Source organism: Seriola aureovittata, chromosome 23, assembly GCF_021018895.1.
Source record: "Seriola aureovittata isolate HTS-2021-v1 ecotype China chromosome 23, ASM2101889v1, whole genome shotgun sequence".
Taxonomy (NCBI): domain Eukaryota; kingdom Metazoa; phylum Chordata; class Actinopteri; order Carangiformes; family Carangidae; genus Seriola; species Seriola aureovittata.
The window spans coordinates 11,365,735-11,387,841 of NC_079386.1; the positions used below are offsets into that span (position 1 = coordinate 11,365,735).

The 22,107-nt window shown below is 40.4% G+C and overlaps 1 protein-coding gene across 5 annotated transcripts in view; it reads right to left on the reverse strand.

Annotated features, from left to right (window-relative positions):
- Positions 1–4,664: 4,664 nt before the first annotated feature.
- Positions 4,665–22,107, reverse strand: part of LOC130164763 (NACHT and WD repeat domain-containing protein 2) — a 47,769-nt gene continuing 30,326 nt past the window's right edge. For all 5 annotated transcript variants that reach the window (XM_056369709.1, XM_056369710.1, XM_056369706.1 and 2 more), the window contains 4 exons: positions 19,515–19,718; positions 17,889–18,039; positions 15,686–16,275; positions 4,665–11,605 (listed from right to left, as the gene is read on the reverse strand). In XM_056369709.1, coding sequence (XP_056225684.1) covers positions 7,709–11,605; positions 15,686–16,275; positions 17,889–18,039; positions 19,515–19,718 — 4,842 coding nt within the window. In that variant the 3' untranslated portion in view covers positions 4,665–7,708. The remainder of the gene's footprint in view (positions 11,606–15,685; positions 16,276–17,888; positions 18,040–19,514; positions 19,719–22,107) is intronic.

Below are 22,107 nucleotides of genomic sequence, written 5' to 3' on the forward strand. Positions count from 1 at the left end.
GGGAAACTACTGGACCAGTGTCAAGCACTCACGGTGTCACACTGTCTACTGTTTCCTATCACAACTTTCACAATAAAACACACACACACACATACACACACACACACACACACACACACACACTGAACTTATAAGTAGCTATCATGAAGCGAACTTTACAAAGTCATCTTGAGAACCTATTTATTCTCAAAGGCACTTTTGTTGATGTTTCCTTTATAATAATTTGTTGTCTTGAATTAATTTTGCTTTGTCTTTGATTTGATATTTCATATTCACATACTTTTTTGTTGTATTTTTATAAACTATGAAGCATTTTTCAACTTTGGTTTAAAACGTTTTATAGTTTTATTTTCTTAAAAAGAGCAAAAGTCAAGCTTTAATAATCAAAAACATTAAAACAATGATAAAACAATTTGACCTCTGGAAGTCCTTGGAATCGCAAGGGACCACAAGCCAAACCCCCTATTAGCTTATAATATCAAACCTTTTTTAACAAGTGTCACATTTTAATTGACTTTTTATTTACACCTGTGGTCATCTGCCTACTAGTAATGACCACCTGGGGGTCATGACTTACCTGCTTTTATATTTGGCTCTTCACCAGCATCTCTAAGTGTGACTGTAAAACACCACATGGGCTTTAATGTACCTGACTTCCTGTCTTGACCTAGAAACCTGTGTCGAGCTTGACACAGCTTAACCTGACCTGCCTCTTCACAGTTACCATGGTTGATCATATGACTTGGATGCGATTAGAGTGAAATCACCCCTTAACACTTGCTCTCCACTTAACAAAACCTGGCTTCAGCCCAGAAAGGGGGAAAAAGAAGAAGAGATATTATACGTTTCTGAGCATGAGTCTGACACAACAGTTACAAAATGTGTACAAAAAGTTATTATTATTATTAGCATTATTAGCATTATTATTAGCATTATTACTAATATAATGGCATTTTTTGCACCAGGAGTGACATATTCCCACTGTAAGAAATATATATTATATGTTTAACTCTGCATTAAAATTGTTCAAGAGAAAAAATCTTTTCAAGAATATAATATATATTTAATATATTATCGGCTGAGGATATGAAATGAATGAATGTGTTGTTTTTCTGCAGTGCAGAGAGGGGACAGTTTCGTGCGAGCTGATAGGCAAATTACTTCACCTGCAGATGACACACAACTGAAAAACCAGTTTGAGTGCACACACAACTTAATCATGGATGGGAGTCAAAAAAACAAATAACATCCTGCATTTGAAAGTTATTTGGCACTTAAAAAGTAAGTGCCATTGATGAAAAACCTCTCCGACAGTCCAGCTGCAATAAGTTGTATATGTATATGTATATATTAGGTGTATAAATGGATGCATGTGTATTCGTGTGAGCTTGTTATCATCTATAAACATTATCTCATGACTACATATGTGTAAGTGTGAAGATGTGAGGGTTTTCAGATGCAGGCTTTTGGAAAGGAAAAAATTCTCGGAATGTCACTGAAAAACACTGGAGACGTTTTTCCGCTCCGGCTGCGGCTGACAGGATGGTGGAAAAATATTCAAGCGAACACACAAAACATGACAACAATGTGACACATCAGATGCAAAATAGAGATTTTCAAAGATACAGGACAGTGGTGCTGCATAAGTGCCTCCCATCTGTGTTTTCACTCTACTGCCTTCTCTTCTTCTTTTATTTATTTATTTATTTACATTTTTACAGAGAAGAATGGAACTATGACACGACTGAAAGCGAATTGCCAGAAATTATGATGAAAGACTATAAATAAACAGTTAACATTTGAGAAAGATGGTTTTTAGCTGAGTTAAATGGGAAGTGCAATAAAGCTGTCACATCTGATGATCTATGTATAGCCCCCTGTACAACCTAAACTTGTTGTTTACACTTTGTTGTTTGGTATTTGCCTTTTTCCAACCAAAATTCAAGCTATTCCTTTAAGAATAAAGCTAGAGCTAGGTGATCGTTAGCTTATCTTAGCATAAAGGCTGGAAAGTGAATTTGCGCCCCTCAGCCAAGAAATAGTTCAACACATAACCTAAACTAAAACCACAACATCTCTTGTTTAAACTTCAGCTTTTGCACATATATATAACATGTTAATTAATACACTCAGGCAGATACCTTCAGACGCACCCTTCTCCCTGTTTTCAGTCTCTATGCTTACCTTTATGCTAACTTAAGCTAACCCTCTCCTGGCAGCTAGCTATTTACTGCACAGACATTACAGTGGTTTCAATCTTTTCATTTAACAAGAAAGTGAATCAACATATTTTCCAAAATCTCAAAAACTTGCCTCCATCTGCTGATGATCATGTGATGTGACTGAAAGCTCCAGAGCAGCTACTAAATGAACCCTGTGGTGAGATGATGTTTTCTCAGCTGCTGTTTCCAAGGTCCAGAATAACTAAAACAAAAACAAAGATTAATCTGTGATTCTGAGGAAACGCTGACGCTGTTGTGTCGAACCTTTCTCCAACTAAAACAACAAGACATAATTTGAATCTCTATCTTGGGCGTGCACCACCTCAGACTAAATCTTCATGTTCGTCACTACTGTAATTTTGAAAAGCTTTTCATACCGAGAGTAATAACTTTGGTCCGTTGTTAAACATTGCTGAATCTCCTCATTGTTGGGCTTTAACAGTGAAGTGTCAGTCATCAGAAAAATAAATGGACTTAGCCATAGCTGGAAAAGTATTTGCCTTTAAAACTGTCTCTAACAATATACAGGATTTGATTTGTTTTAATTATTAAAACTCAAGTCTATGGGAGAGTATAAGATAGTGCAGAAGCTTTTAACTGCTTTGTGAATTGTCCAGTGTCTATTCCTGTTTCATTTCCTCCTCTGCCCTGTACGTTAAGATGGAAATAAACCCCCAAAAAACCTCCAACAGCTTCACAGAGTGGACGCTCTTATCTTTTTCACCTATCAGGGCAAACAGATTTTCTAACATCTCCCATTTCCTATCTGTTCACCTGAAATCAAAATAGAGCAACAGCCTCTGAGAAGAGAGCCTTCAGATATCAGTGTCTCTCCTCCCAGCATGCTTCAGAAGAATTAGGTCAGGGCTTGTTGGTAGTTATCTCTTCTAACCGAGGTCTAGTGTTGAGGTAAGGGGGAAATGCGAGGGAGGAATACAAAGATAATGGGGATGAAATGATGGTTAGTTAATCTTTAGCTGTTGTGTTTCAGTGATTGGATTTGTTATAACTCACCTATGCAATAAAACATTTTTTTAAAAAGGGCACTTTGCCATGTGTGAGCTTCGTCTTTGAGCGGCCTAAAATTGGTGCGACTTCCCTGTGAAAACATGCCAGATTTGATGAAAAAGTTGGCTTTTAGTTTGTCAAACACAGGCTACTCAGAGAATTTGGAGTATTTTTTTTTTTTTTAGCATATTATCTGCAGGTTTCTCCTTCCACAAATTTCAGCTGCCAGTAATGTTAAAGTATTTAAGTTGTGGCTGGTTTATCTAGCCTGCCATAGAGAGAGAGATAGGGGCGGGGGGTGGAAGGAGATATGGGTGACTCATAGGCTTCCCCATCACTGAAAATACAGGTTGCTTGGAAAAAAAAAATACGAGGATGACAAAAGGAGGGCCCTGGCTTATAGAGTAAACGCCACTGACAGTGAAGTGGCTATTTTTGGGCTGGGTAAATATGAGGCAATGTCATACTGTACCTACTGTAGGACACACACACACACACACACACACACATACACACACACAAACACACACGCACACACACACAGTGCATGACCTATGGAGACCTCCTGCTCAACAAACAAGTGGTGTAATTATATGCCTGTGTGGCGCTGCAGGTGGAATGTGCTAGCGATAGTCAAGCCCTTGTTGTCATAAGGACTGGAAGCTGCCCCAATAGCCAACAGACATGAGCTCACCATCATTACAATGAGAGGCGTGGCTAAGCCCGTCACCACTGTGGAGCCGATGTTGCCGTGGAGACAGGACACACACACACACACACACACACACACACACACACGGGCTCACGAATGCACACACACGCTCACACACAGATTGGCTTAGAGTGACACCACTGGGAAATTAAAATGGTAGCCCAAAGCAACAGGATTTTATTGGCCAATCACAGCTTGATCTTGGATGTGTTTACCTTGCAAGTCTGTGTGCGGCAGTGAGTGTGCACGAGTGTGTTTGTTTGGAGCAGGGCCCCGTACAGGTGCGCTGCACATGCATCGCCTAATTATACTGACAATGTCAGCCAGTGTTGGAGAAATATTCACCACGCTTGTCTGGCATTCGGCATCAAGCACAGACGAGCAATTACTGGCCTATCAAATCATTTTACAGCTCTGTTCCCCCTCTCTCTCTGTTTGTGTGTGTGTGTGTGTTAGGTTGTCAGCATTGTCAGTGTTTTCTGTCTCCAGGAAAAAATAAACATGAATTACCTGTTTCACAGCATGCAACTTAACTTATTGCTACTGGTACTTCAGTACTGAGTTAATTGTAGCCAATTAGACCAAAGCTTATTCACATCAGTCTTTGTCTTCTCTGAAATCAAAGGCTGTAAATAAAAAGACTTTCATGTCTAAAAGCAGACACATGATTGCAATGTCTTGTAGCAACCACTAATTACAGTGAAAAGCTTGAGGCAATGGAGTGGAGGCAAAAAGTGAACCATTTTATTACATTAAAATGTTTCATACAAACAATGCATACACACTAGTTTCATATTGCTTCAGACATAAGTTTCTTTTCTGTTTGAATTCCAGTTAAACAACTCTGTAACAAAATGTAAGTACAACATTTATGAAAATATAAATCTCTAAACAGGTAAGTCAGTCCTGACAATACAAAGAATACCATAGAAACATTCATTACCAGTATGCCAACTATGAGTTGCAAACATGTAAGTTATTAAAAGTCATTCAAGTTACTTAACATACAATAATACCATTTACTGGCTTCCATATGGACACATTCAAATATACTCTTAAACTGGCATTCCAATATATTTATAAGAGGACTCTTTTTTAAACTTTTTAGCAAAGATAGCACATTTTCTCTATCATAAACATAATCACGGTAGAACACTGAAACAATTTGGTAACAATATAATTACAGTACAAGCCTCAAAAACAAATGAGAAAGTCAACAAAATGAAACACAAACTATAATTTGGACTTTGGCAATTACATGATAGAATTTTTCTTTCTTTTTCAATTTAGAAACTCTTGAGTTGTAGGGAGTAAAAGTATCTTAAAGCTTGATGCTGCTACCCGGTTTTGAAATTATCCAAGGGCCATAATCTCAACAGTTCAAAACTAGTAAACATACAATAATATGGAATAGCCCTTAAAAAGTATATGTTGAAGTGTAAGTGTGTGGGTTTTGTTTCAATCATGCCTGGCAGATGACTGGTCTCATCAGAGCTCAAAATTGCAGAACACAAATTCAGTTTTGGGTTATTACAGACATGCTTTTATAAAAGCTATCACGGCACCTGCAAGGTACAACCTCATAGACTCCCCGATAATTCTTTTAGATTGTCAGCAAACCAGATCTTAACAGCTTTCACTGTAATCTATGGGCTACATAGAGTAAAGGTCAAAAAGATTTACAGCTTGAAAATAAATTGTAGAAATAATTTGAAATTCTGTCATTGTGTATTACCTATGGAAATCTGCAGCAAAACTGCATGAAAAATTCAGGTTTGTGACTCTTGAAGACAAAACATATGAGTAAGTCTAAATAAAATTTAGCAAAATTATATCAGTGGTGAGGTTACACAAATAATTAGAGAAAATCACAGCTTGTGTGAACATCTGAGTACAGATTTATTCATTGAAAGACTTTTTTTGTTTTGTTTTTTTTGTCTTAACTGGACAGTTGATAGTGAGGAGGCAGATAGGTAACAGGGCCGGGGTATGACATGCAACAGAGTTCCCAGACCAGACTCGAACCATGGATGTTGTGGTTATGTGGCATGCAATTTCGCAATGTAGCTACCAAGGCGCTCGTTGAGTACAGATTCAAAGCAGAAGGCACATACTAATAATAAAATAAAGGGAAATTTATAGGGCAAATTTTGGCCCTGATTTTGGTGATAAAAACAGGGCTTCAATTTGTATGTGTAACCTAAATGTGTGTTCATCTTTAATATCGGTGACACAGTTTTCTGCTTGAATCTGCATCAGATGTTCACAAAAGCAGTTTTTCTTGGCGTAGCCTCACTGTTGATATTATTTGTGCCCAAATTTTGACATCCTCAAAATTTTACTACAACAGTAAATCTTTCCTACACATCCACAACCACGTTTTCATTAAGTTTTTTCACAGGTTTACAAAAGGTTTTGATTTTTTTCTGAACACAAAATCTTATCGACCCTTATTTGATCCCATAGATTTCCAATTTGCCCGTCTCTGCAGTTAGTAGTTAAGATGACGACATCTTTGTATTCATACCAGGCATATATAGAGAGACGAGTATTTCAGTGAGTCAGCTGTAGCCTGCAAGTACCTGGATGGCCTTGTGTATTTTTGTAGGCAAATCCAACACCTGTTTAAGACAAATCTAGATCACTTTAAACAATTTATACAATTTTTTATATGAATAAATCTAACAACTTCTCACAAACCACTCATAAAGTGCTTCCACCTACTGTCTACACCTCTAAATATATTCACACAGCCAAGTTGTTTTGGTGAAACACTGGGCTAATCACTCTTGTCCTTTTATACTGAAACATTTGAACAAACTCCACTAAACCTAAAGCAAGTACACTGGTTAAGGCGTGAATGTGTATGGTGCTATGCTACACTGTATGCTCAATAGTGGTGTTTCCCTTAAAACGAACAGCACACAAATTGATGGAACCGCAGGTAACGTCACATCAAATTCACGTAAACTGTTCCAAGAAATTTCTACAACTATCATTACAAAGAGCAATGCCATCGATCTTTCATGTTGTTGACTGGATTTCAGTACACTGATCGTTTAGATTTAACGTCAATGCAAGTATTATGTAACTGTGTGTATACTGTGTTTACAAATTCCCTGCATTTTCATAAATCTTGTAATCTGCACATAAAGAACATTTTAAATTCCAGGCACTCACTTTGATTGCATTAAGCACAACATAACATTTTTAAGGAGTTGCACAAATTGCAGCAGCCAAAAAGAGATATGTACATATGTTCATAGTTCTTCCATTTTGTACAGTACCGACTGATGTAAATACAAACATAAATATACACTTTTAAGAACAACATTATGGCTTAATGTGCACAATGTAAATAAAGATAGTGTACAATGAAAGTGGCTAAGATCACTGGAATGGCTCTGAAAATGTTTGACCGAGACATTTGAATAATAACTTTGTTCTTCAAATGCAAAAGGACACATAATGGCAAACTAATAACTTACAGAGTTTAAATTTTTTCTTCTTTTCAAAAACAAAGTGTTTTTCTAACAGTCTTCATGTGTAAAACAAACAGAAACTGTATCATAAGTTGGAAGTAAGTAATACATAATTTGAGTGCAGCGTTAAAACGGTCGGCCCATTAACTACCCAGAGGGCTGACATCTGCAGCTGAATCACGTGGCTGTAAACAAGAATCAACTGCAACCCCAGAGATTCTAAACTTTATCATCTATCTCCACCCTTCTGTCCTAACTCCACCTACTTTTTTGTTCGTCCCCCATCACTGCAGCAGTTCAGTCTTTTTTGTAGGCGTGGTTGACTCACCTTCACCAGAGTCAGAAACGTTGATGGGGCTGTCCCTGGAGAAGACCTCCGTCGACTCCCTCCAAACGCAGTCAGCAATGGTCTTAAAGGAATGGTTGCCACACTTGGGCCGTACCTTCTGCGAGGCATTGTTGACAATCTGTCGGCTGTTGGAGGTGGCTATCTTTATCTTGAGGGCAGCATCCACACGGTCCACCACTGTGTAAGTACCAATGCTTCCGTCTTCAAAGCCAATGATGATGTTGAGTGCTCTCTGGCAGAGCGACAGGAAGGTGGGAGTCTTGTAAAGAGAGCATGTGCCGATGCTCTTACCATCAGCAAGGCGCATCACTATAAGATTGGACACAACACCGGCATCGTCATCCTCATCACAGTTCCGGAAACAGACGTACACTAGATAACGGCCATCTCTAGATAATTTCTGACGCCAGATTATACCAGCAGCATGGACGAGCCTCAGCTTCCCGCTGTGAAGGTCAAGGACGTTAATATTCTCATCACCCTTGGAGACAATTCCTAGTTTCCCATTGGGTGAGATCTGGAAGTCCTCTAGATTTTTGAGGAAGTTGGTTGGCAGCTGAACTCGCCTGCAGACTGACTCATCTGCCACACTCCAGATGAAGACAGTCTCTGTGGATGTGATGAACACCACACAGTCGGGGCAGTCAGGAATGAGCTTGAAGTTGATGATGGTAATACCATCATCACAGACAAACTTCTTGGATACGCTGCCCGACCACAGGCTGACAGCGAGGAGCTTGTTTTTGGAGGTTCCCACTAGGAAAGTGTTTGCCGTAGTGATCAATGCATTTTGGAGGGTGACTAAGATGTTACACACTTTGTGCCCGGTCGCGAGCCTCCAGACTCTGGAGGCGTTCTGCTCACAGAGAGACACCACAAACTGGTCATTGTGGGTGATTAGCAGCTGTGATATTCTCTGTCCGTTGATGCGGAAGATGTTTTCTCCAGTGTTGGTTTGCCAAATGTACTGGCTGGACTTGTCATCTGAAGTCACCATTAGATCCCCTGAGGAGGTTAGCACACAGTTCTCCACTATACCCTCGTGCTTGAAGACCGTCTCAATAAAGCCAGTGCTGAAGTTCCACTTGTGGACAGCTTCTGAACCGTCCATGGTAAACACGTAATCCTCTCTGCCGGACAGCAGCAAGGTCTGAATCTTCTTGCCTGTTTTGTCGATATTAGACATGGCGGTGATGATATCAATGTCCCAGACAGACAGCACTCCACTGCTTGCAACAGAAAGCAGCAGGTTATGGTGGACTGATTTAATGAGTTTGACAATAGCCCCTGAGATCTCAATCAGGCTAGCCATGCACTGTCCACTGTCCCTCCTCCAGACAAAGATGGAAGAGGTGTTCTCCATGGACGCCACAATGCTTTGTCCATTCTTAGAGAGAACAGCAGCAACAAAGCGTTCACTACGTTTGGCTTTGAACTTCTCTACCATTTTCCATACTTTTGTATCTAGTACCTCAATACTTCTGGCTTTGCAAATGAGAATGGCGCGCTGGTCCTCTGATAACTCAATGCCCACCACTTCACTGTCATCCCCTCTACAATCATAATCCTCCATCAGCCTCGGGTTGGTGATCTCTTTTGTGTTCCACACTGACAAACTGCCTTCATTGTCAATCATCACCATTTGGTTAAGGGTGTCCAGCACAAGGATGGATTTGACGAACCCCCCAGAAAACTCAGAGGTCACAGTGGCCAACTTGTCCCCATTTCCCAAATGAAAGATGGATGCAGTGTTGAGGTACTGGCCACAGAAGGCATACATTCCATCTGGAGAGCACTGCACACAAGTCACCTCATACCAGCAATGGAACTGGTAGAGAGGCCATCCGTAGAGTAGGTCAATGACATTGACGTCTTTACTAGCCTCAAGCCAAGCCAAAGCATGATGGGTGGACAAAGTAAAACCATTGATGAAGGCCACCCCACCAGTGACACCACCATGCTTAGACCCTTTGATTTCGACCTCAGATAAAAGGCAGGACTTGTGATTATCATAGATAAGTAGCGTGTTTTTGGTTGTGGCCACGACCAGATACTTTTCATCAGTGGTTAGTCTGATTCCCAGCACAACGGATCTGGCTGTGTCGATCTGTCGCAATAGTTGTCTGCTCTCTACATCCCAGGTACTGACAGACCCATCTTCGAGGGCTACAAGGACTATGTTTGGAGCAAGAGTGGGCAAGATCTCCACAATCTGCATGTAGCTAGAGCACAGAGGAAGCCTCTCTGGACTGTATGTGACATCCATAGAAGAGTGGAGAGGCACTATGGAGCAGTACTTCGGACCATCTTTGTCACACTCCAGGAGTAGGTGTCTGAGCTTGGGGAGGGAGGTGACAACTGGAAGAAGCCGTTGCTGCAGTTCTGCCGACAGTGACGCTGGATTCTTCAGCACTTTTACCTTGATGCTACGCAGAGTAGTGGCCAGGAACTTCAGTTCTTTTTCTTGGGTGTAGCTGTAAGCTAGGTCAATGTCAGTTAAAGCCTTTTCAAACTGGCCAATCTTGATCATTGTGTAGAGCCAGCTGAAGTTCATGATGACACCAAACATGAGGTCATCAGTGCGCCCGCTCCTGGTAAGGTGGTACACCAGCTCTGTCATCTTTCTGTGGTTGACAAAGAAAATGTCAGGCTCTAAAAGGTTGCACTGGAACACCCAAGGCTGCTCGGGAGTCTGCCTGTCATAGGAGTACTTGTCAGAAGATGTTTTTTCATGTGACTGTTGATGGTGGGGGTTTTTGTGATGAGATATGTTAAGGGAAGTGAAATGGTTGTTATCGTAAGTAAAGATCTTCTTCCTGCCACCTGACCATGCCCCCAGGAAGTACTCGGCTAGGAGGCTGTGCATTTGATGGACATCCTCCTCATGGCTGAGATACAGCTTTTGAGCAATGAGATGCAGGTGTCTGTTGGCCCAGACCATCAGGGTGACGTTACGTACCTGACGTTCCACCAGATATCCCTCCAGCTCCTCTTTGAGTCTTGCAACCAAGTCATAAGAGATCCTCAAAGGGTTTTTGAGGTAAGTTGCCACAATAACATCACCAAGCACTATGTTATCCAGGGACAAAATATCTTCTAGCTCGACCTCAGTTAGTCCAGCTTTCGCCATGGTGATGTACCCTAAGGCTCTGATGACAAATCGTTGGCCCAACTTGTTTCCTACAGAGTAGAAGAGCTTTTCTATGCTATCATGCACTGTGGAGCACAGGGAGCTGTCATCCACATCTTTGTGAGACCTCCAGTGAACTACCTCTCTGTAGATGAGGTTGACAAACATAGGCAATGTACACTTGGCAAGTGCCTCATTGACATAGATCTGTTGGCCTGAGGTGACCTTCCTCTTCACCCCCAGCAACTGCTGCTTTAATGTTTGGCTGCAGATCTTGCGGTCCCTCTGAATTAATTCCACATAATACCCTTCATCATGGATGAGGTGTCGGAGCTTCTGCAGGATGCCGTGTTTATTGGGCAACGTTGAGACTATGATGCGGACTGTCCGAGGCAGGTGTATGGGGAGCCACCACAGCTTACGAGCTTCATCGGCATCTGAGAGCTGCTCCAGGGCATCCAGAATGATGACCAAAGGCCTGTGGAATGAGGATTCCCCTAGAAGGTTGATCAGGAGCTCCCTCATCTCCTGGATCTTGTTAGGCAAAAAGTGAATCAGGCAGCGGTAGTTTATTGCAATCTGTTCACAGATGCTCTGGAGGAGGGTGCGCAGGTCTGTGGAGAGCAGGCTGGAGCCAATATAACGGACAATGACCACTGGGTCGGTTTCAGGGCCCATCTCTTTCTGCAGCCATGTGTAAGCCTGGAAAACAGCATTGAGGGTGGTTGTTAGAATAAATACAGAATATATATTTTTATCAATGGGTTCTGCAAATACTTTTATTAACAGATATGATGATTATGAAGATCTCTAAACCATAACCCAAATCTGCAGAATGCTCACAAATTTCTACAATATAAATATTGAAAAATCTTAAAATAAACAAATTATAAATGCCACTGGGGCCACACATTTGTTTTTGTTTACTGTGGGAAAAATGTACCGTTATTCTGCTAGGTGTGGTTAAAGAAACAGCTCTACAGTGAGGGCAGACGGATCGAATTATTTGTTATTCCAACAGTATTGAGGCAGGGCTCATTGGCACAATGCAGAGGAGAGGTTTAATACATTTTTTTACCATATCTGTGCTGTACCAACTTTTTTACACAGAAAAAAAGGTATAAAACAGTGATGATGATGATGATGATGTTCGTTTTAATGTCCTCAAACATTCTCCAAAGTCATTAATACATATATTTTAATTCATATATGAATATTCTTATCATCGTAGGAAATATTCTATGAATGACAACTACTCCAATTTTGAGACTTCATTGATATTATAATTTCATTCATGAATTCATTAAATGGCTCAGTTGAGATTTCGGGAGACATTAAGATGTTATTTGACACTTTTAGGGCAAGAGTGAGGATGCCTGCTCCACATTTAGCTTCGAGTACATGTGAGAGAGGGAGGGAGAAAAACAGAGAGACACAGAGTCTGTCAGTAGAGTATTTACAATTTGAAATATGATTTTTGTGACTGCATTTATAAAACTGTGAATATTAAATACTGTAAAGGTTGCGCAAAAGTCATGTATAATCTTTTTGTCCGCCTGCTTTATATTAACAGATTCCTATCAATAACATCTCTTTATGAAAAAGTTGCAGTAAATAATACTGCGACTATATTATGTTTCATGTTATATATTTTACATTGAATACAATACAACTGCAGAACAGGATGGCAAGATCACAGAGCTGCAAAGTGGCAAATGCAAAAATGTAATTCTATATGGCCATGCACTAGCCTAAATCCCACTATTACAATCAACCATGAATGAAAGTCTATGCAACTTTAATTAGCCTGACTTACGTACAGTAAATGCCAGCCTTTAACAGGCGCCTGAAATTCAGCAGAGTCTCTGAAGACTCATTCCTGCGTTGGCAATATTCTCTACTGTGCCAAAGCAGCCATTGTGCTGTTAGGAAGCCTTTATATATAATGCTATAATAGTCTCTTTAATAACAAGTGTAATTTATCATTTGATACTCTGTATTCTTATTCTGCAACTGTGTATGATTTATGATTTTACATCCTGAAATACCTGTTATCATCATAAAACTGTATTAAGGCCTGAGGCTGCTGGTTAACATGGTGAACTGAGACGATAAAGCTCTAAATAAAATATCTGGCTAATTCCCTTTCACGTTATCCTATTTTTTGCCACTTTGTTATGTCCAGCTAACTCATTAAAGTGTGTGTGTGCAGTTATACACACACAGCTACGTGTATTGTTTATACGTTTGGATCCTGGTTTTAGAGCTCATTGTGTCCCACAACTGTTAAGACATTTTGGCCAGGTTTCCTTTTTCCTCAGTAGCCTGGTTAAAATTATATGTCAAACACAAGATATAATGTATGTCCAGTATGTTAACTTTTTCTACTATGTTCTTACTTGTATCCACTTTACTAACCAAATTTTCCCATTTGTTTGCTTGTCCACTAAAAAACAAACCAAAAAGTTTGACATACACCTCTATTGCTTGACGTAACAGCAGGCAATTTCAGTCTTATTTTTAATTTAGTTTGTCATAAAAACATGCTGTATCCTTCATTACTACCTGCATGCATGCATACTATTGTTCAGTCCAACCCAGCGTGGACCTGCCACAGACACATGCTCAAAAAAAGCTCTTTAATCTGGCATCAGTATCTGGCAGCACAGATTTCAACTCTTTGGAATAACCAGTTCTATTAATATTGTTTTGATTTTGCCATTGCTTTCAAAAAGGTCTTTCTTTAATTAATTTAGCATGTAATTTTGTGAACTGTTGATTTGACCATTATCTTAAATCACCCAGGTTTCACCCACAGGTCATTACTATGTGCACAAGTTATAGATATCTGGATTTGTACACTTTACTTTTTGATTAGACTTGTTCTTTGTACATTATACAACTGGCTTTCCTTTGATATAAACACTAGAAACAAATAGAGGACATACCAAATCCTGTGCTACTGTAAAGAGCAGGAAATCAGAAAAAGATTAATAAAGATGAATTTCTAGCTCATGAATCTACACCTACACTGATTTGTCTGTGTCGTATTCTCGCTACAAACAAACCACAGCTCTGGCCTCTCAGAGGTGGTTAGAGATGGACCCATTGTGGTCTGCGCTCAAAAGTAAAGACATAAATGCTCCATGGGTCAGATGAATCAAACCAAACAGGCTAGGCGTGAATCACACTCTGTGGGCTTTAGGTAGTCTGACTGAAATCTAATAACGTTCCTCTCGCCTTCAAAAACCAGGGCCACCTAGGTTGTTTTTACTTGTACTTTTACTTGTATTTCATACTGTATGAAGTGTGATATGGCTCATGCTGTAAGTATGAAATGGCTGGGGATTAATACATGGGATAATAAGGTTGTAAGAAATGTAACACAATCAAAGAACACCGCAATTACTGTACTAATCTTGGATCATCTGATTTAAACTGCATCTGTACGGCTGTGGGAGCAGATTAAAACAAAGACAGGGAAGATCTGTGGATAAAGTATTTAGTACTTATTTTCACTAAATGATGAGGTGGACAATTTCAAAACAGATAACACACAGCCCACTCACAATACGGTGTGATAAATCAGTCAGCTTATCTGTGTGGGCCGTAATTGTTTAGAAATACTGTATTATTTGATGAGTCAACTGTTAATCACAATTGTGTGAATTAATCTTTTTTTTTTTTTGTCATAATAGACTTTTTCTAGTTTTAATTCTGAATGGATAGAGCTGATATTTAGCTTTCTGTGTATTTCTCACACATTTTTTTTAAGATTACAGAAAGCCCATTTTTCTCTTCTTTATTTACAAAAACTCGCTTTCACAGTGTGGCTGTCAGCATGTTACAAGGAAGCTTTTGAAACATCCACCTGCTATTGGAAACATGAAAGAATAAAAGTTATGCCACAGAAATCAGAACAGGCGCTAAGAAAGCAGCAATACTCCCGTGATGGAAACTAAAAAAATGCTTTGGTGTTGCACTGAAATGAAAACCATTTGTAGCAGCATCAGATGAAATGACGGACAGAGATGATGAGAATTTATCTATATCATCCATTAATGTTATAAAACGTGTTGTTCCACCTGTTTTGTTAGTGTTTTTGTACCTTGTAATATTCTATACAACTACTATACACTGAACCTGGATGATATGAATGGCCCTTAAAATAAATAAGAGTATTAATGTAACATTTCTTACAAAGGTTGAACAGGAAGGGTGGATATGTGGGCGTCTGCTGTGTGATCTTGGCTACGGTGTGATCCTAATGTAGGTGGACAACCAGATGGCACACACAAAGCCACAGAGTGAACACAGAGTATGTTCCATGTGCTCAAACATAAAGCTACATACACACACACACGTAACCAAACCATTAAGAAACAAATGTACACAGACTTTGCGGGAATCACTACAGATGTTATCACAAATAAAAACATACACCCAGACCGATAAAAGTCTATTTATATGCAGATGTTGGAACACAAACACAGACACGCGCACACTGCCATGGCATCACAGGAAATTAGAGACATGTGCGTGGCGATGGACTGTCTCTTGGCGGACACGCAGATGGTCAAACAAGCGTTTGATGGGAAGAGATGAACAGTTGCACGCCCACTCATACTCTGTTGTACAAAGACGGACACATGCTAAGATCAGACGGACAGACGAGCGCAGGCGTGAAGTCGGCCACAGTGAGAGAGAAACAGGGGCTGGGGGTTACACTAAAGCAGAAAGACTTCACCATAACTTTCACATAATCTCTCGCTCATGTCTCACCTCTTTGGCGGCCTCAGACAGCAGCAGTGTCTTTCCAGTGCACGGTCCGCCGTACACCACCAGAGGGCTCATTCTGCTGCCCTTGGACGGCATAAGATACTCCTGCACGTAATCCAACGACTCGGTCTTGTACTCGTAGAGCGCTGCGTGGGTTTTACAGAGAGACAGGTGCTGCAGGATCTCGTCGTACAAAGGGTCGGTCTCTGTGTCAAAGTTCTGCTGGACCGTGGCCTGGATGATATCCACCATGTCCTCGTAGAATTGCTTACACAGACCCTCCACATAGTGGCTCTCCACCTCTTGGGAGTAGCCCAGCTTCATGTCGCAGTGAGTGACAGAAGAATAGACGCGGAGGTTGGATGCAGCGACGACCGTTGGGATGAACTCATCCCGCACCTTCAGAAGGCGTTCGTAGGATTCCTGGTTGCGCATGATGCGGTCACCGCTGACCACGATATCCATGTACCGGGCCATCTCAGGGATTTTGGCGAAGCGGTCGAAGTTGGAGATCTTGCGAATGTAGCAGACACATTTCCTGAGAAAGGCAGGAGTTTGTTTCCCAAGGGCAAAGTCTAATTCATCCTCCAAGGCTGAAGTAAGAGAAAAAATACAACTCTGTCATATTTTAGGTGAAAAACCATGACTTCTCATTCTTGAATGGTCTAATTGTATAATTTTTCTAAGCAGCTGATAAAGGCCAGTGCTGGATTGTAATGTACAACCTGCAACGATAAAAGTCTAACAGATGCAGGATTAAGATTTCATTCAGGAGCAAAGCTGAACAGATTTTAGAAGCCTTTACCCTCCGATTAGATAGATTTCTCTTGAGCCTTATTTAAGAAGAAACAAAGTTGATAAAATCACATAAGCCAGCACTACTGAACTGTATCACAGGCTCCCCCACAAAGAGCTGGCTGACTGAAACTCTGCCAGCATCTCCTGTGTAGTTTTGGTAGCCTGCTAATTAGGTGGGAGAGGTAAAAAAAAAAGTGTGAAAGGAAAGTTGGGAGTTCCAAGCGACGGCACAACTTCCTCTATACAGTACGACCAGGCACCGCTTAAAGCCCAGTGTGCTCAATTAAAGCGCATAAAAACTGCAGCTTCCTGACACAAAAGAGATGCTTCCTTTTCAAGTGAAATTATAAAAGTTGAATGGCAATTACCTAATTAGATTTGTATTACTCATTATTTCTACCATGTAAAAGGCTACAAGCTGTGCCTAGTTTGTAAAACAAGGCCTGTAAAACAAAGACTTGTCATCAGATCCTAAAGGCATATGGCTCAGATCATCTCCCACAATGACAGACTGAGAAAAGGAGATGTCTTGAAAGATTATTTCAGTGCTGTCCAAACAATTCAGTAATAAATGGCTGACTCCCAAATGGAAAATCTGTTACAAGACAAGAACTCATATGGAGTTTATCGGATCAACCTTACAGAGTGAAAATAAACATTGAGAGGACACGATCAGATGTCAGAGTTGTACCTGTACATGTTGTAGAGCGGAGGTGTGAAAAAACTGAGAATAACTCTGTTTTGTTGTTTGATCTTAATAAGAGAGTTCACAAAGGCCACTTTGGTGAAAATAATTAGCATCTTTCAAGTACCACATTCATGGGAAATTTGTGGTTTTGTGGCAAGCAACACAATAGAGCAGGGTTACTAAATCATTAGCCTGATCATAATGAAAATATTGCAAAAATAACATTGAAAAACAGAGTGAAAAGTAATGAATAAAAAGGGGAAGTGTGGGCTTGAAAAGTCACAAAGCAATTTTCTTGAGAAAGAACGTTTGTTTTCTCCTGACATTGTGGATTAATCACCTTGAGCTGAACATACAACATGATCGATCAATCACTGTCATCTGCTGAGCTGACAGATCCTGATTGCATCTCATCTCGTTATCAATTTTGTAAGTAGATGACAGTCTAAACAAGCGTCACACATTTAAAAGACAGCCTTGTAATTTTCCCCATTTAAGGTGGAAATGTTACATCGACTAATCAGCTACTTGTTTATCAAAAAAAAAAGGCCAAATAATCATTTTTTAACACAGAAACCAATAATTAATTTCAAAAACCAACTAGAAACCCAGGAAGACAGAAGTGAGCTGCTAAGGCGAGTTTCAACTTCAAAAGAATTAATTGTTTATTATATGACATGAAAATGTGACAGAGAAAGAAAAAGTAGTCGTGAAACTAACCAGAGCAGAGGAATTTCTTGGCCTGAGCGCTCTTCATGGTCCCCTTCTCCTGAAGCTGCAGCACCGCCGTTCGGAAGATCCTCTTGATCTCCTCTGACACATTCCTCCAGGCCTTGTCATTCTTGGTCTTGGCTGCGCTGCTTGACTCCATCTAAGCAGAACAGGGGGCAGGGAGAGGACAGTCTGACTTTACAGTAGGATGGAGGACTCCCGTCATGTACAGAGGGAGTCTTATCGGTCTGGGTTTTTGGAGGTACTGTGCAGATAAAAACAGTAACAAAGGAGATTTTGTTCTGTTTGTGATGTAAGAAACACCAATTTAGACTGACTGTGTGAGCTGACCACATACTAGAGGATAACTGGGCAGATTTTGGGTCTGATTGGCTCCTGACAATTGCAGGGACATCAAGGCTGGTCTGAACCGATTATCTATCCAAATGAATCTGTAGTGTGAAGGGTTTACAGACACACTCTTAATGTTACAGACTGGATCAGAGTCTCCCTGATTTCAAATCATTAATATCAAACATTTTTAAAATATTTTACGACATGAAATCCTGTAGTGCGAGACAGAATCCTGCAGCCAATGACAGTGAGCTGACCAGGACGTATCACCAACCGGATTTTGTGTACTAAAAATAAAACTTTATTTTGCTGATTGCATCTTCATTCTTTCTCATATTTTGTTTTTCAGCACATATCACACACCAGCTGACGGTGATGGTCTGCCCCCATGTTTGTTTTACTCTGAAGTCACAATTGATCACACAAGTTTCTGTGAGTTCCCAAGTCACTGGAATCATCACTCTGAAATTGTTTAGTATAATTTTAGGTGTGTGATCCTGTGCCTTTATGTAATTGTCTGGGGTCTGCGTTCTTACGATTTAAATTTGTTTTTAAAATTGGTGAAGGATTTGACAACCCTCTAGTGTGCACCAAACCTTAAGTACACAGAAAATCTGTTTTTTAAATCAACTGGTAGAAATTTACAGGCATGATTGATTCCTGATTTGATTTGTGATTTTATTAGATTGTCTCAGATCTTGCATGCTTAAGTGTGTTAAAGTGCTACACCAGCCAACATTATATAGTTTTTATCACTCAAGTAAAAGCCAAGGCAACATTATCATGCAGTTTTTAAGAAAATGCCATATTTTATTACCTCTATAAAGTTATGGACAAGATAAGAAGTTGGAATGCAGAAGCTAAACTGCTTTATCTAAAAGTAACTGTGCTGACAGAATTATTGTTAAATGACTTTATGAGGTCCTTTGCAAGTAATACTAAAACTTTTTCCCCCTTATTTGGCAAACATTAAAGTACAAGACTTCTAAAGGGTTCAAGAGCTGCCTGAATCAAAACAACTTTGCTCAGAAACAGAGAAAACAAAGCTGGTTTTCCTCTCTGTATGTGCATATAAAATGTTCCTCAAGGAGGAGTAAATTCATGGACCACAGAGCTCAAGGACAAGAATCAGTTATCAACACTGTCAACAACCTGCCTCCAGGAGGTGAAGTTATTAAAAGCAACACATCAGGAAGACAAATAACTACGAACAAATCCCTTTTCTGTCAGTACTGGGGTTTAAAAGTGTCTTATATAGGTCAGTTGGTCAGTTGGACTTACAGAGTTCTGGTAGTTCTTAAGCATTTGGGCTTTAGGTTTGAGGTAGTATGCGGGTGGCACAGAGTTTTCATCCCTGCAGTACCACTCTTCCAAGATGTGTGTGTCCAGCCCTGCCTCCACAGCTGCATCCAAGATCATCTCAAACTCTGCTGATTCCACCTCCCCCGGCACTCGGATGCTGCCGTACTTTTCTCCCACCAGACCCTGAGGCAAGGAAGGAAGAAGCAAGAAAATATATAGAGGGCAGGGAAGGTGAGAAAGAGAGACAGGAAGTGTTTATCATCATTATCTTTCAAAGAGTTTTAGGGCTCTATTTTTTGGACCAGTGGCGCAGGGTGAACAGTTGAATCAATGATGCACACAGTGCGACTTATTTAAGGCAATTTCAGCGCCACAGGCACATTTGTGGTGCAGTCGGGACATCTAGCAGCTAGTTTGTGACATCAGGGATGGACAGTAGCTGCCACCACAGTCCCAACACCGTGAGGACTGCAGTCACATATGTACAGTGTACAGCGGAAATAGAAAACGTTGCACCTCTTTGCCCAAGTAGGAACATCCATGTTTGCGGTGAGTGGTGAAAATAACAAATGTGCGCAAGCAAGAATAAACCCGTGCTTGTTCAGTGAAAATGCCACCTGCCTGCCGTACATCACATACACAGCACAACGTAATGGTGAGAGAAAGGAGAAATTAAAGCTGAGGGTGGATGAGTAAGGAGTAAGGCCTCATTCTCATTTCACAGTTTTGATATGAGGAGTAAGAGAAAGTAAATAAAGTAAAATGTTGCTGTATGTATTTTAGAAGTGAACTGGTGTTGAGAAGAGAGAAAAAAACATGCATGAACCCCTTGTGCCCATCAAGTGTTGTTAACCCATCCTGGTTAATCACCATCATCAAAACACTTCAGGAGCTGAGTGTTAATTGTAAATGTCTGAAGTTTAAAATAGAAGACAACAAATAATAAAGTGGGACTCACTTTGTGCCCTTTTACTCTTTGACAACCACTCAAGCATCGGTGTTCATCCCTCCGTCTCACTGACAGCATCGCTCTCATCTCACACACGTTGTCTAAACACACACATTGGCCTTGACGAACTTACAAATTAATCAAAAATTGGCAAAATGATTTACATTAGGAAATATCTCATCAAACTTTAAGCAAACAAGATTACAAATCTGACCAAACATCCAGTGCAAGCTTTCGGGACTTATCCGGGGCTATGCAGAGATTCTGGTCGGTACCACACGAGCACCGAGGTTCAGCACAAAACCCCCCCTCATAAATCTTTGTGTTCAGTAAGAAAAAGCAGATTTGTTCTGCTGCTGCACAGCAAATGTTTGAATGACACACTGTTATGTAAAATCCAGACTTGGCCAAATTTCCTAATGCTCAGTAATCAGTAGTATTAAGAGAATGAGCAGATTTGCTTTATATATATATCGAACAGATGGGACTGTTTTTAAAAAAGACATTAATGCATTCATTAAAGGGAGGTATGTTTACATGTGAGAATACGACTGTGAAATTTGATTTAAGTGCGCTTCTGTGTTATAAGAAAAGGATATTATCATCACAATCACTGCCTTCCTCATCATCATCATCAGTCTTACATACCAAAGCCAACACCGACAATCTCTCTGCACAATCTCTTTAGTCAGAAACCAGAACACTCAGCATAGTAGCTGCATAATTAGGTATTATCATATTAAATGGTGGCTTTTTCATGCCACTATTATTTCTCACTCCACGTGGCGAATCTACCGTAAGCTCCAATGAGTCTACTTTTTTCCCCTCAGCATCTATGCACACACCAATTCAATACTATCGGAAATGATGAGGACCATTTACTGGCACGGCTCATGATGTGCTCTATCAATCATACTCGAGGACAATAAGAGCAAAAAAAAAAAAAAAGAAGAGGAAATCACTGGAGACCCTCCTGTACATGACCAGCTGATCTTTACTCCATGTGTCGTAATTCACATGCAGCTAAGGCCTCGGGGCGAAAGATGCAGAGCGAGTGAGGGACACGCCAAATGACTGTGAGCTCCGATGAGCAGGAAAACTACGTTTGTATGCTCAAGGCAATGACGCTTCAAAGCCACTCCATGTTGGACTCCTCGTTCCCTTGGCATTCGCAGTGGGAACAGATGCAGAGAACAAGCAGAATCAGATGATGGCATGTGGCATGGTCTGTAGGACGGCCTACTCTCAAAACCCACAAATGCCTGTGCTAGATTCATTTATATTCACAGAGTTTTGTGTCCATGTTGCACAAATTTGGTACCAAAGGTTCACGTTACAGCATCTTTTGGATCTAGAAAATAGCTTCTACGTCCAGTATCAGTTGTTCTGGAGGAGGAGGTGTCACTTGCAAGGTTGGCTATTAGGTTTTGGATACAAACTCACTCTTCGTTTTCATGTATCATTACATAAGCATTTCGCTGACAATCTTATTCAGTGAAACAGTAGAATAAATGACTGTAACCAGCACTGAAAAGCAAGTTTAAGGGCCAAAGACAAAAGATCAGATAGTAGGTAAAAAGATATAGCTCTGCTAGGTAATGAATGAATAAACTCTTGAGAACC